This window comes from Myotis yumanensis, unplaced genomic scaffold (assembly GCF_028538775.1).
Source record: "Myotis yumanensis isolate MYYU_CA2020_CCGP unplaced genomic scaffold, mMyoYum1.0.hap1 SCAF_7, whole genome shotgun sequence".
In the NCBI taxonomy this organism is placed as follows: Eukaryota; Metazoa; Chordata; class Mammalia; order Chiroptera; family Vespertilionidae; genus Myotis; species Myotis yumanensis.
The window spans coordinates 71383805-71396511 of record NW_027223758.1 but is presented as its reverse complement, the minus strand read 5'-3'; the positions used below and the strand labels follow the sequence as shown (position 1 = coordinate 71396511).

General features: G+C 40.3%; 1 protein-coding gene across 14 annotated transcripts in view; it reads right to left on the bottom strand.

The window, feature by feature from the left end:
- The window catches only part of PTPRT (protein tyrosine phosphatase receptor type T), a 935828-nt gene that overhangs the window by 181619 nt on the left and 741502 nt on the right, over nt 1–12707 (bottom strand). For all 14 annotated transcript variants that reach the window (XM_070420943.1, XM_070420935.1, XM_070420937.1 and 11 more), the window contains one exon: nt 1497–1533. In XM_070420943.1, coding sequence (XP_070277044.1) covers nt 1497–1533 — 37 coding nt within the window. The remainder of the gene's footprint in view (nt 1–1496; nt 1534–12707) is intronic.

The window sequence follows — 12707 nt, the reverse complement described above, 5'->3', positions numbered from 1 at the left end:
CGTAAGTTGCTTCCCTCTCCTGGATGCCTGTGTAAGCCGGACGCCACCAGTTGCCCTGCTTGCCGCCTGGAGCTCTAGAGCTACCCAATGGATGGTGTCCCTCTTCCAGGTGATCTGTTTTCTTCAGGGGAAAAGTCTGCAAGGCTGTGACTTGTGTCACTTTTGCTTGCAGGCCATCAGTTCTCCTGGCCTCCTCACAAAGGGTATTTTATTTCTTTCTGTCTAGTAGCCTGAGTTCCCCAGACGGAATAAGTTAGGGACATGCCGACCCCTCATGACTTCTGTGAAATCAGGAGGAGTTCTTGTTACAATGGGCCTTTAGTGCCCTGCCTTCTCCTTCCTCTCGCATCTTCTCTATTTTGCCTACAAATTAATCTTATTTTCTTCAAGGTTGTAAAAGCTGTGCTTGGCTGGTCTTGGCACATGTTTGCCAAATAACCATAGATATTATTCTCTTCTCTCTCTCTCTCCTCCCTGCTGCCCTCCCTCCCCCCCTCTCTCTTAGTCTCTCTCTGTCTCAATCTGTCTCCCCTCCCCCATATGTCTGTGCATTTTCTCTATATGTGTGCATGTGTCTATATATTCATATGTATATATATATATATAATATATATACACAGAGATGCATTATATATATATATATGTAGTTGGGTCATTGTTTTTATCTATACTTTATATCTATGACTATATTTATACTTATATTTATAATGGTCATTTCCAAGGAAGCAACCTATATAACTGTATATGCTGTCAATAAAAGCAAGGAACAAAATAGAACTGCCCAATTTTGGTGTGTTTATATGGGAAGGATAGCTGTTAAAAATAGCAATTCTATAACAAAAAGATAAACCTGATATCTAACCATTCAACCCTGTAATCGGTTAAATGATAACAAACTATTCATTGATTTTTTAAAAAGAGTAATAAACAGAAACATGTACCAATTGAAAGAGCCAGACAATTCAATTACAATTAGGAAAACAAAAAGTGATGAGCCTGAACAATGTTGCCTTAGTTTTTGGAGGAAGTGTTGAAAATGCCAACTACAAAACAAAGCCATGTTTCTTTTCTCATTATTAAAGGCATCAACAGTAATCACCTCATTTTTGAAAGCTATGTGCCAGTTGAATAAAGTGCAAAACCCATAAGATAGGTTTAATAGACACGCTTAAAAATTTCAACATAAACAAAGATCTAAATTCGAGAATATATAGCAGAAGAATATTTGAGTAAATTTATATTACCCACTGATTATTGTACCAGTTCATCCATCCATTGATTCAACAAATATGTTCTGGGCTCTTGCTATGCTTTAGGCACTGTGTTATTAATATATACACAGTCAGGTATACATTAATGCCTAGATGCAAATGATTCCACTAAAAATAACAACTCTTTCTTGTTATTGTTGCCTAAACTTTCCCTGTGTGGCTAGAGGGAGGAATACTTAAGTGACTAAAGAATGGCTGAAGACAGACAAGAACATGCCAACATACCTTTCGTAGCCAGACGAACACAGTTGATTTTGGTCTCCTGTGAATAACAAAAGTAAGGCTCTAGTTAATTAGTTGTGGTTTGTTTTGCTATATAAAGAAAAATATATATATTTGCATATATATGCATTAATATGTATTTTTAATTATAATTTTAAATTTGTCCTTTCCATTTTCCCCCCCATTGGAATCACTTTTTAATTCTGTTTCTTCATTTCTTTTCAGTCTAGGCACACACTTTGTTCCTTTCACTTCCTGGTTCACATCATCTCATAAGCTTCTTCCCCAGACAAAACCACTGTAAAAACATATCAGATATTGCCCACCAGAGAACAACTTTAACAACAACATTAAGTGGACACATGATGGCATGCTGTGTGCTTTATTTAGCTGCATGGGTTCCTGAGAGAACCCATGGGTTTGTAGATGGAACCAAGGGCATCCTTGGGAAACTTTGTTTTCTATATATATAAAAGCCTAAGTGACCATTATGACAGGACGACTGGCTGGTAGCTGTGAAGCTCGATGCAGGAGCTGCCCCCTAGTGGTCAGTGCGCTCCCACAGCCAACCTCCCATGGTCCGCCAACCTCCAGCCAACCTCCTGAGGTCCCTCCCCCCAGCTGGCTCTAATTGGCCCCAATTGGGACTGGATGAAATGGCCCCGATCAGCCCTGATCGCTGGCCAGGCCAAGGGACCCCACCTGTGCACAAATTCGTGCACCGGGCCTCTAGTAGGTAAATAATGCATCTATATGCACAGACTGAAACAGACATGTGGCAATAGCCTGCCAATATGAATGATTAAGATTCAAACTGAGAAGTTCATGTTCAAAAAGTCACTTTGGCCCTGAGATCTCTGGTATACCGCAGTTTTCATAGATAATGTTGTGTGTGTGTATTTATGTGGCAATAGAATCTTTGCAGAGTGAACTATCTAATCATTGTTGGATGGTCCCCTGTGAACAGGATCCATAAATTTTTGGGGTTGCTGGGCATGAAGTTGAGTTACAGAAGATAATGAGCTTAGCCTATTTTATCAGGATCATCTCCCAGGAAGTCCTGGAACAATCTGAAAATTCCAGTTCACTAAGTTACGCTCCCAGCAACAGTCTGAATGTAGTGTAGCAATAAAAATAAAAGACAAAGAATGCAATGTGTGTGTCTCAGGAACACAATGTTGCCTTGCTAATGCTTACTCATAGGAACAATTGCATTTTGAAGGCACTTGTGTTAGTTAGGATAGAAAAGGTTATGCAAATATAACAGAACCCATGAACTTCAGTGGCTAGAACCAGCAAAGGCTTGTTTTCCACTCAAGTTACATGTCCAATGTAGGTGTGTGGCTGGGTCTGGGAGGGCAGTGTGGTGGTTTTGGGAGATTCTCATCATTGTAATCACTCAGAGACAATGGCTGAGTGGCACCTGCACTTCAGCACAAGGCTTCAGTGTTCACTGAGGCAGGAGAAGAGAAGGCTGAAGAGTCTTGATTTACATACAACACTTTGTATCAGAAGCAACACTTTAGTTTTGACTCGGGTTTCCTTGGCTAGAACCAGTCATGTGGCCATGCCTAACTTTAGCGAAGTTACTGGAGTCACCCATGCACTCAGAAATAGAGAAGAAATGATAATGTCTACAGCAGAATCTATTTTATCTATGCACACTTCTGAATGCTAGAAATTGTTACTTCTATTAAACTCAGGTATGACTCCTCAATGGTCTTGATTCTGTTCCCTAAACCAGCGGTCACCAACCGGTGGTCAGCAAACCACTGGTGGTCCGCGAACCACTGGTGGTCCGTGAGGTCCGAAAGGTTGGCGACCGCTGCCCTAAACCATAGACAGTCTGCTCTTGTTTGCATAGGAAAGATGTCTGTATATTGTAAGATGGCTTTCAGTTCATTAATATTCTTGTTCCTCAACAATTTCTCATATGATAAGAGTCTAAAGCCTTTGAATCATCTTAGCCACTCATCCTAGGACATCCTCCAGTTGTCCCTCTTAGTGAGAACGGACTATAAAAGGAAGCAACAGTCTCCATGTCGTCTTGTCAACATATGATCACCTAGCTAGTGACTTTTTTTTCTATTTTCCTTACTTATACAGGGCTTCTATTAGCATAGCAACATCCTAATTTATCATTGACCACAATAAATTTGCCAACAACCTGCAATTCTTCCTCCCCCTCCCCCAACCAAAATATATCTGCCTGCATCTACATCTACAGATGTGGTTGTATTTCTGAAATTCAAGTACAGTCACACACACTATTACCTTCCATCTTCCTTGACTCATCTGATTACTAAAACCTATCACCATATTCTCCACTATCTGCAAGTTTTTGGTCCTAATTTTTCTCGAACTTCATCCAGATAACTAATTAAGTAGGAACCTGTAACGGCCAATGGTAGAGCTCTGTGGCATGCACTAGAATACTTCTTCCAGGTTGGCATTCATCTGTTCATCAGTATCGAACTAGTTACTCATCTCCCCAAGTGCTTTGTCACTCAGGTGTTAGTGCTACATTTTCCCACAAAATAACTTGGGAATAGGGTCAAATTTACTTCAGAGTCGGATTCCCTGTCTAATGTATTTCTCTAATCTATCAGCCCAAGAACTCTCTTAAAGAAAGAAGGTTGAGTTGACATGACTTGTTCTTTGGAACAAGTGTTTTCTTTCCTCTCTGTTCTTATACTGAAAGTGTTCCTTTTTAAAATAAATAATTGTTTTACTTTACAAAATTTAAAATGCAGATTTGTGAAAAGAATATGACACATTATGGTTTTAATATATGAAGTATTCATCTGAGGTGTTCATATGATATTTGAAGTATGCTATATTTCAAGAAAAAAATTTTTAATAAACACATTCAGAATATGGAAAAAAGGGAGAATGACTGATAAAAAGATAGAAGTAGAGTAGAACTCTCTACATAGGATGCCAAAAAAGCTTATGTCACAAATGAGTTAAAACTTAAAAATGATGAAAAAGGTGATCAAACTAGTTTTTTTGTTGTTGTTTCCATGCTTGGAGAAAAAACAAACTTCTTCACATCTTCTTGGCTTCCATTTTTGTTCTTTGGTTAAAAGGTCAGTGAACTGAAGCCTGAGATAGTGAAGGAAAGTACAACTGCAGAGAACTGAAGAAGATTGGCTAATCGTCATGTACCACAATGATCATCACTGAGAAGTTGAATCTCATGGGAGAGATGCTAAGAGGCCAGAGATGGTCAGCAGGACCTCCCACTTCATATTAAGATAAAGAAAAAAGATTTTGTAAATACTACATCAGAAAACTTGCCAGTTCTGTGCATAACTGTTGAATATAGCTGTGGGCAAGGGTTTGATGAGCCAACACTGTTGGGGGGAATTTGTAACTATGTATCTAGACTTTAAAGAGAATCAATTTAATCTCTTTACCTCTAAGAATCTATTCTCAGTGAGTCACCTTCAATGTAGAAGAACCTTTATATTCAAAGATGTTGGTTCTGGTGTTTTTATAAACGTGACAATGAAGAGCACCACATCTATCTAGCCCTACAGACATGATAAAGGAATTTGTGGCCTACCCACACAGTGGAGTATTACCAAGCTGTTAACAAAAATTATTATAGGGCTATGCAATTACATGGGATAGTACACATAAGGAAATTAATGAATAAAGAAAACTAGAATTTTTATGACAACAAGCAGGCAGACATAAGCATTGAAAAATAATTTCTGAGGGAAATATATTAAATCTTAAAAATTGCCGCACAATCAGTTTGAAGTATAACATGTTTGTAGATGGTTATAATGATCTTAAACACAATTGATAAATTCTCATAAGTAAATGCACATTGATGGCCAGCAACTAGATCTAAACACCCAACATTGCCAGCATCTCAGAAGCTTATCCATGCTCTCCTGCGTCACTTCATCCTGCAAAGATGATCACTAATATATATCTTTAAACTTTAAAGATACAGTTTAAAGTGTGTTACATCAAAGGGAAACCTGAGTAGCTGCTATGGTTTATTCTACTTACTACCTTCTCTTCCCCACTAAGTCATTTGAGAGAACGTTCTAATTCTCATTAGCATCATCTTCCTTTCCACAGTTGATGCATGAAATTGGGCCATTTCCCAACACCACCTCCTCTACCACACATCTCTTAAAATCTGTTCTCTGTAATCTTGTGCATGTCTGATTATGCTTAACTCTCCCTGGCTCTCACAAACACGACACTGACATGTACTCTTTCTTCCAAGTTCCTGACACTTTTCATTCCATAACCAATTTGTCTTTGTTGGTTAGACACGAGTACAGAATAACAAAGTCCTGAGTCACTCTCTTGACCTTCTGGGTTACTGAACTGTTAGCAAACAAGTCTGGAACATGCTTGAAGGCTTGTATCCTACTGTATGGGAAGTCTGGCCAGTATGCACATGCCCAAAGTCCCCAATCAGTTCCATAAATAGGAAATGAGTACTATTTTTTTTGTGTGCTTTGATTGAGTAAGGCTTTGGAAAGAGGAGAAACATTTCATATTTTCTGTTCTATCTTCACATTACAACACAATTTCATTTCCCCATCATTTTTAAAAATTTATTGTTTTAACAATTAAAAATATTTTTATTTATTTCAGAGAGAAAGGGAGAGGGAGAGAGAGATAGAAACATCAATGATGAAAGAGAATCATTGATTGGCTGCCTCCTGCATACCCCACACTGGGGATCATGCTCATAATCTGGCCATGTGCCCTGGCCGGGAATTGAACCATAACCTCCTGGTTCATAGGTCAATGCTCAATCACTAAGCCAGGACAGCTGGGCTTCCCCATAATTTTAACCTCATTCATACCCACTTACTATGCCAGACTTGCAAATCTGCACACAGGTATATATCACCTTGGGGTAAAATATACTGACCTCACTATTGTGCTTCTGTTCAGTCCTGCTTCTACTCAAGGTCCTGCTAGTGCTGGACAGTATTAAGCAAGTCACTGCCCCTCTCTGTACTCACTTTCCCCATCAATCAAATGGCAGAGAAAGGAATGCAGAAGGCCATTTTAGATATTGTAAGGTTGCTTCAAGTTCTCAAATGTTGAGTCTGGTTTCAGCTACTGGCAGTACTCCTGCTCTTTCAGTACATTGTCCTCATGAACATGCAAACACTATATTTATTGACTTCAGAGAGAAATGGAGAGGGAGAGAGAGAGATAGAAACATCAGTGATGAGAGAGAATCATTGATGGGCTGCCTCCTGCATGCCCCCTACTATCTATGAAGATTACCGATTTGTTCACCTTTTGATCCAACCGTCCCTCTTCTGGGAATGTTCTCTGACATGCCTCCAACAATACGAAATACTTATGTCCACATTCCTTTATTGCAGAAATGTTTGCAATGGAGAAATATTTTAAACAACCTATATGTCCACTTGTGAGAGTGACTGAATAAATTAAGATATATCTACATAACAGAATACTATGTAAGTTATAAAAAATGAGGAAGACCTCTATGAACAAATAAAAAATTGATTTCCAGGTATCTATAGTATATTATCTTTTTTATATAAGAAGGGGAAATAAAACACATATGAATCTCTTAATTTTGTAAAAAAAAAAATTAAAAAGTTATAGTGTCCTCATCTATAGAATAGTAGCAATACCTTCCGCACATCTCTCTGGGTTGAACAAAATTTTGAGTGCACAAGTGCCTGAAAGTTGCAAAGACTACACATGAATAGCTATATTATTGTAATAAATATATATTAGGATCATTGACAAGATGATTTTTCTACCTTCAACAGAATAAATTCCAAGCTTTTTGCATGACATGCAAGGCCTTGTCCCCTTTATCTGGTCTCTGTCTCTGTCCGGCCTTCTCTCTATATCCTGGAACCAACCCCACCCCTTCTTCCCAACCTTTGGGCCTCTGCTCAGGAGCTCCCTTTGCAGCACACGCCATGTCCTCTGCCCTGTTGTCTGCCTGGGAAATACCCACTTATCTTTCAATATGCAGCTCAAATGTTACCATTTCTATGAGACTTTGCTAAGCACTCCCCCATCCCCTCCACCCTAAGCTTCCAGCTGCACACTGGGTATTCCACCAATGGGATTCCTGGTACAGTTTATTGTGCATAGTTGCTTTCATAACTGTCTTCCCCACTGGACTTTGGGTTCCCTGAGAGCAGGAACTATATCTTATTTATCTGGCCAGACTAGACTTTGCTTAATAAACGATTGGATTTTTATCATCGTCATCATTGTCATCATCATTGTGCTCACTTCCCCACTCTGGGCTTCAGTTTCTTTTTCTGCCATCAGAAGACAACTGCACAGGCTGTAAGCTCCCTTTCCAAACTACTTTTTATGCCTGCCATCCACAGCACCAGGACGGAGCAGGAGAACAGCTGAACAAATTATCCCCTAATTGGGATGTCAGAAGTGCGGTCTTCTGAACCTTGTGGAGAGAGGTTTAGACCTTGCACCAGGGACTGGTGACTCCCAGGTCTAAGCCAGCCTCAGTGAGAGCTGCCCTTCATGCCTCTCTGCACAGCTCCTCTCTGACCTCCATGATCCCTGCTCTCTGTGAGCATCCTTTGAGCTGTAATTACTAATTGATGTTTGTAAAGTCTTTGAAATTCTCAGGTGACAGATGTAATCAGAGGCCAATTTATTATGATAATTGCTATTAGTACAGCTCTTCATTATTTGTTGATGCTAATGGCAGGGCCAGCAGGTGTTTCAAGATTGAGAGGGGGATGGAGGCTGGCCACGTGTGGTGGCAGAGAGGGAAAAACATGGATGTGTCAGGGATTTGGAGTCTGTTAGGGACTCCCACTGGTTTCAGTCAACTCAGATCCCACTTTGTGGGGTTATGACTCAGCAGGAAGCATGGCACTGAATGCACAGGACTGCCTGGCAGCATTTTTTATTTATTTTATTTTTAAATATCTATTTGTATTGATTTCAGAGTGGAAGGGAGAAGGAGAGAGAGGCAGAAATATCAATGATGAGAGAGACTCATTGACCAGTTTCCTCCTGTGCTCCCCACACTGGGGATCAAGCCTGCAACCCAGGCGTGTGCTCTGACTGGAACAAAATCATGACAGCATTTTTACATGCACAGGTTCAAATCCAGCTTGGTTTCTTGCTCCTGTAAATGAAGATACACATAACACTGATTTACACTTCTTGTTGGAGAATGGGTTTGAGACAAGGAAGGATGGATTTGGTAAGACCAATTAAGAGGCTATTGGGGTTTCCCAGGTAAGAGATAATGGTACTCAGGACCAGGATGATGACACTGAAGATGAGAAAAATATATGGAGTGGAGAGAAATTCAGAATGCAGAACCAGAAGAACTTGGTGACAACTGGATGGATATAGAAGTTGAAGTGTTTTGGCCAACCCACCCTTCTGAGATAGGAAAGACTTAGGAATGTTTTTGGAGGGAAGAACAAAGTAAAAGATGGAACTTGACCAAAATACAGCCTCTGGGAAGAATCCACAGAAGAACTGTCTCACTTCTCCACCTGTCTTTCTATAAGTGCAACATTCCCAACCTTCCTTTGAAATTTTTCTCTCCTCAATGGATCCAGGGTGTCACTTGGTGTCTCTGTATATGTGGACTTCACCGATTTTATTTCTCCTCCTTGAACTCCCTCCTCCTGCGTCTTGCCCACAGTCTATTCAAATTATTCAAATTTAATTGATAAGTTAAAAATCTCTGTGCACCCCTAGATTTTGCTTGTTCTTTCCTTCATGCACCTCAACACTCTGCCTTATATTAACCATCTATGATATTCTAATAATGATAGCTGGCAATGTTTATTGCCTGCCAATCACCATGATAAGAATTTTTTATACATCGTCTCATTTAATATTTCCAAACATTTTTATAAAGTTGATACTAAGGACATTAAAAGTGTCCAAATGAGAATGAGACTCAAGAGAGTCAAATTCACTTGTGTAAGGTCACATAGATGGTCAGCACCAATCTATGCAATAGGAAAATAGGAAAGACTCCACACTAAGCATATTCATTAAAAATTCTAAGGGGAAAGACACTTGAGATTCATTAATCTTATTTAATGGCATTAATTAATAGCATCAAGGCCATTATATAGCACAAGTGTAAATGACTCCATTAAATTCTAGTTTAATATTGTATTATAACATTGATGGGGTGTTTGAGAAAACTTGATATTATGATACTAGCTGGTTTCTCTTCAGGGCCCCTTATATATGGTCACACACACACACATGCATATATATATACACATACATATGTACACATTATATATATGTATGTATATGTATATGATGTTATATATGTTTGATGTCATATACATATATATATATTTATATGATGTCATATATGTGATAAATCCCCCTTCTAGCATCTCTCGTGAAAAATATGTAACCTTCTTTCTATCTGGTAAGAGAAGCTATGCTAACCTGACATACACCCCTTCCTTTTTGCCTTGGCTTCCAGGAAAGTCAAGAGTAAGAGATAGTGTCCTATTTCATTAACTACCTATACTAGGCCTCAGGTGCAATGATAACTTTCCTTCCATTTAGATTCTAAAGCTACTTTAAAACTTTGCTTTAACTGAATATGAATAGATACACATTCATATATACATGTGCAAATATATACATGCATATATGCACATGCTAAAATATTTATGTGTATGTATGTTGAATTGGCACACACATATTTATGTTTGTAACACCTTCATTCAAGAGGTGCTGAGGGATGTGCAGAGTAATCACACCTACTGTTCCTACTCACAAGGACCCCAGCGAGCTTGGGAGGGCACATCTCATCCCCACGTGCCAGATGGGAAAACTGGAGTCTAGTATTCAGTTCATGTAGCTGAAACATGGCAGAGTCAGTACTGAAACCCATCCATCCAGTTTCCAAATTCAGAGATTTTCCCACTTTTTCATCATTTGGGGACCAATTGGGCTGAACTTCACGGAGACTCTCAGTTTGGATGGGGCCTGATGGAGGCAGAAAGCTGCATAAGGAAACTTCGGTTGCTATTTCCATGAGCCTTTTGGGGACAGAGTCTGGAGCACTGATGCCTCAAGACTCAGGCTGACAAGATTATCAGCTGTCAACATTTGTGTAACCTTCATTTCCTTCTCCAAATGAGTTTAAAGTATATTTGCATTGAAAGGAAAATGTTCTTGGTCCCTCAGGTCTCATACCATGATAATAAAATCCGTAGGAACTGTGTGTGAGTGAAAAAATAAATTAGCAACCTGGGAGAGCTCATCTTGTTATTTGTACAAGATGACACTCAGGGAATTTCCCTCTCACCTGGAAGGAGGTGTTTGAGACCCAACAGGGTGTCAACAGAAGTTCAGAGCTTTCATGAGCAGGCGATGCCTCAAATGGTAGAACAGAGGCCTGGAGGGCTGGTGGTTCCCAGGAGACAGGCTCCACTGAGGACTAGAAAGGAGTCCTAGGCATGGAATGCAGGCTCTGCTGACAAAAGCCACACCAAGGCTTTCAGAATTGGTTATACAAAGGTTGTGATGACAACCTCGGATTCCAAATATCTATTTCAGTCCTCTTCTCCACTTCCATAGGGCTGCTACAGAGCTAATAAAACCCAGAAATATGCTCCTAACAGGATTATGGCAACAAGTCAGAAAAAGGGTGTAGGCATTTGGTTCAGTTTTCTGTTACCTTGGCTCCACCACTGATGGGTGGAAGAGATGTGAAGTTTTCTAAAGCCTCTCACCGCACTGCATGGGAGACTTAGAAGAACCCCTGTCTTTCAGGCTGGGACAGTAGCCCAGGGGGCGTTAGATGTTTCTTTACCATATCTCCATGGAGGCAGAGAGAGAGAGCGAGCTGTTTAAAAGTCCCCCTTCGTGTCCAATGTCAGAGGGAAGGCAGGGTTGGGTGGCTAAGTGGGAAGAGATCAACCAAAGAACTTGTTTGCAAATGTACATAACCCATGGATACAAACAATAGCGTGGGGAAGGCCTGGGGTGGGGACGGGCTAGAAGGGGTCAATGGGGAAAAAGGGGGAAATATGTAATACTTTCAACAATAAAGATGAAAAAAAAAGTCCTTCAGCAGGGAGTAACTGAGGCTCTGTGAGATCCCAGGGTGCTCCTGGCAGTCCATACAGCCACTGATTTAAATGGAGTCGCTTTGTCTGTGAGACTAGCTAGGAGTAGTTCAGTGGTCAGCAAACTCATTAGTCAACAGAGCCAACTATCAACAGTACGACTGAAATTTCTTTTGAGAGCCAAATTTTTTAAAATTAAACTATATAGGTAGGTACATTGTTATTAACTTAATTAGGGTACTCCTAAGGCTTAGGAAGAGCCATACTCAAGGGGCTAAAGAGTCGCATGTGGCTCGCGAGCCGCAGTTTACCAACCACGGGATAGGTGAAAACACCTTGCTTACTGTCTGGGGTACAGCAGGTGCTCAATAATAGAAAGTCCTCAGGACTTGTGGTAGGAGCTACATAGATGCTTCAAGACGGATTCTGGGTGTTGTGGGAACTTGAAGGGAAAGCTTAGGTGTGATGAGGGAGTGTGGTGGTCATTAGGATGTTCTCACATATCCCCCTTCTCCCTTAGGTACATAGCTGGAATGTACTGCCTCAGTTTTGGAAGTTAAGCATGGCCACATGACTCGCCTTGGCCAATAGAATGTGAAAGTGTTGCATATCATTTTTATGTGGAAGCTTTTTAGAATCAGTTACTCTACTTGCCACATTTTTCTTTCTCTGCCCTGGCGATAGTGAAAGCACGTGTCAAATGGACTTTCCATTAGCCTGAGTTCCAGTGTGACAATGATAAGCAGAGCCCTCTGCTGACTCATTGAGGACATGTAGGAGGAATGACATATTTTTCTGGTAATTCACTGAGACTTCATGGTTGTTTGCTACTACAGCATAAGTGGTTAGAACTTTATCCTAAGCCAGGAGTTATCGTGTGTGGTCTTAGCTCATTTGAGTGTGGGTCCCCCACACCTCCTTATTCCATGGCCCATCTGAGCTTTCCTCACGTGACATGTGAACTGTTAATAAACTAAAAAGAGAATGAGGACATGGGGTTGGGAGGGGCAAGATCGCACCCAAAAGACAAGATCAATTATGTTAAAAGATTCGATAGGAACAGCTGTCAGGCTTTACACCATGTATGAAAAGTTAAACAGAATAAAGCCTGTGGTGGGGTTGCAAAACATGGGTA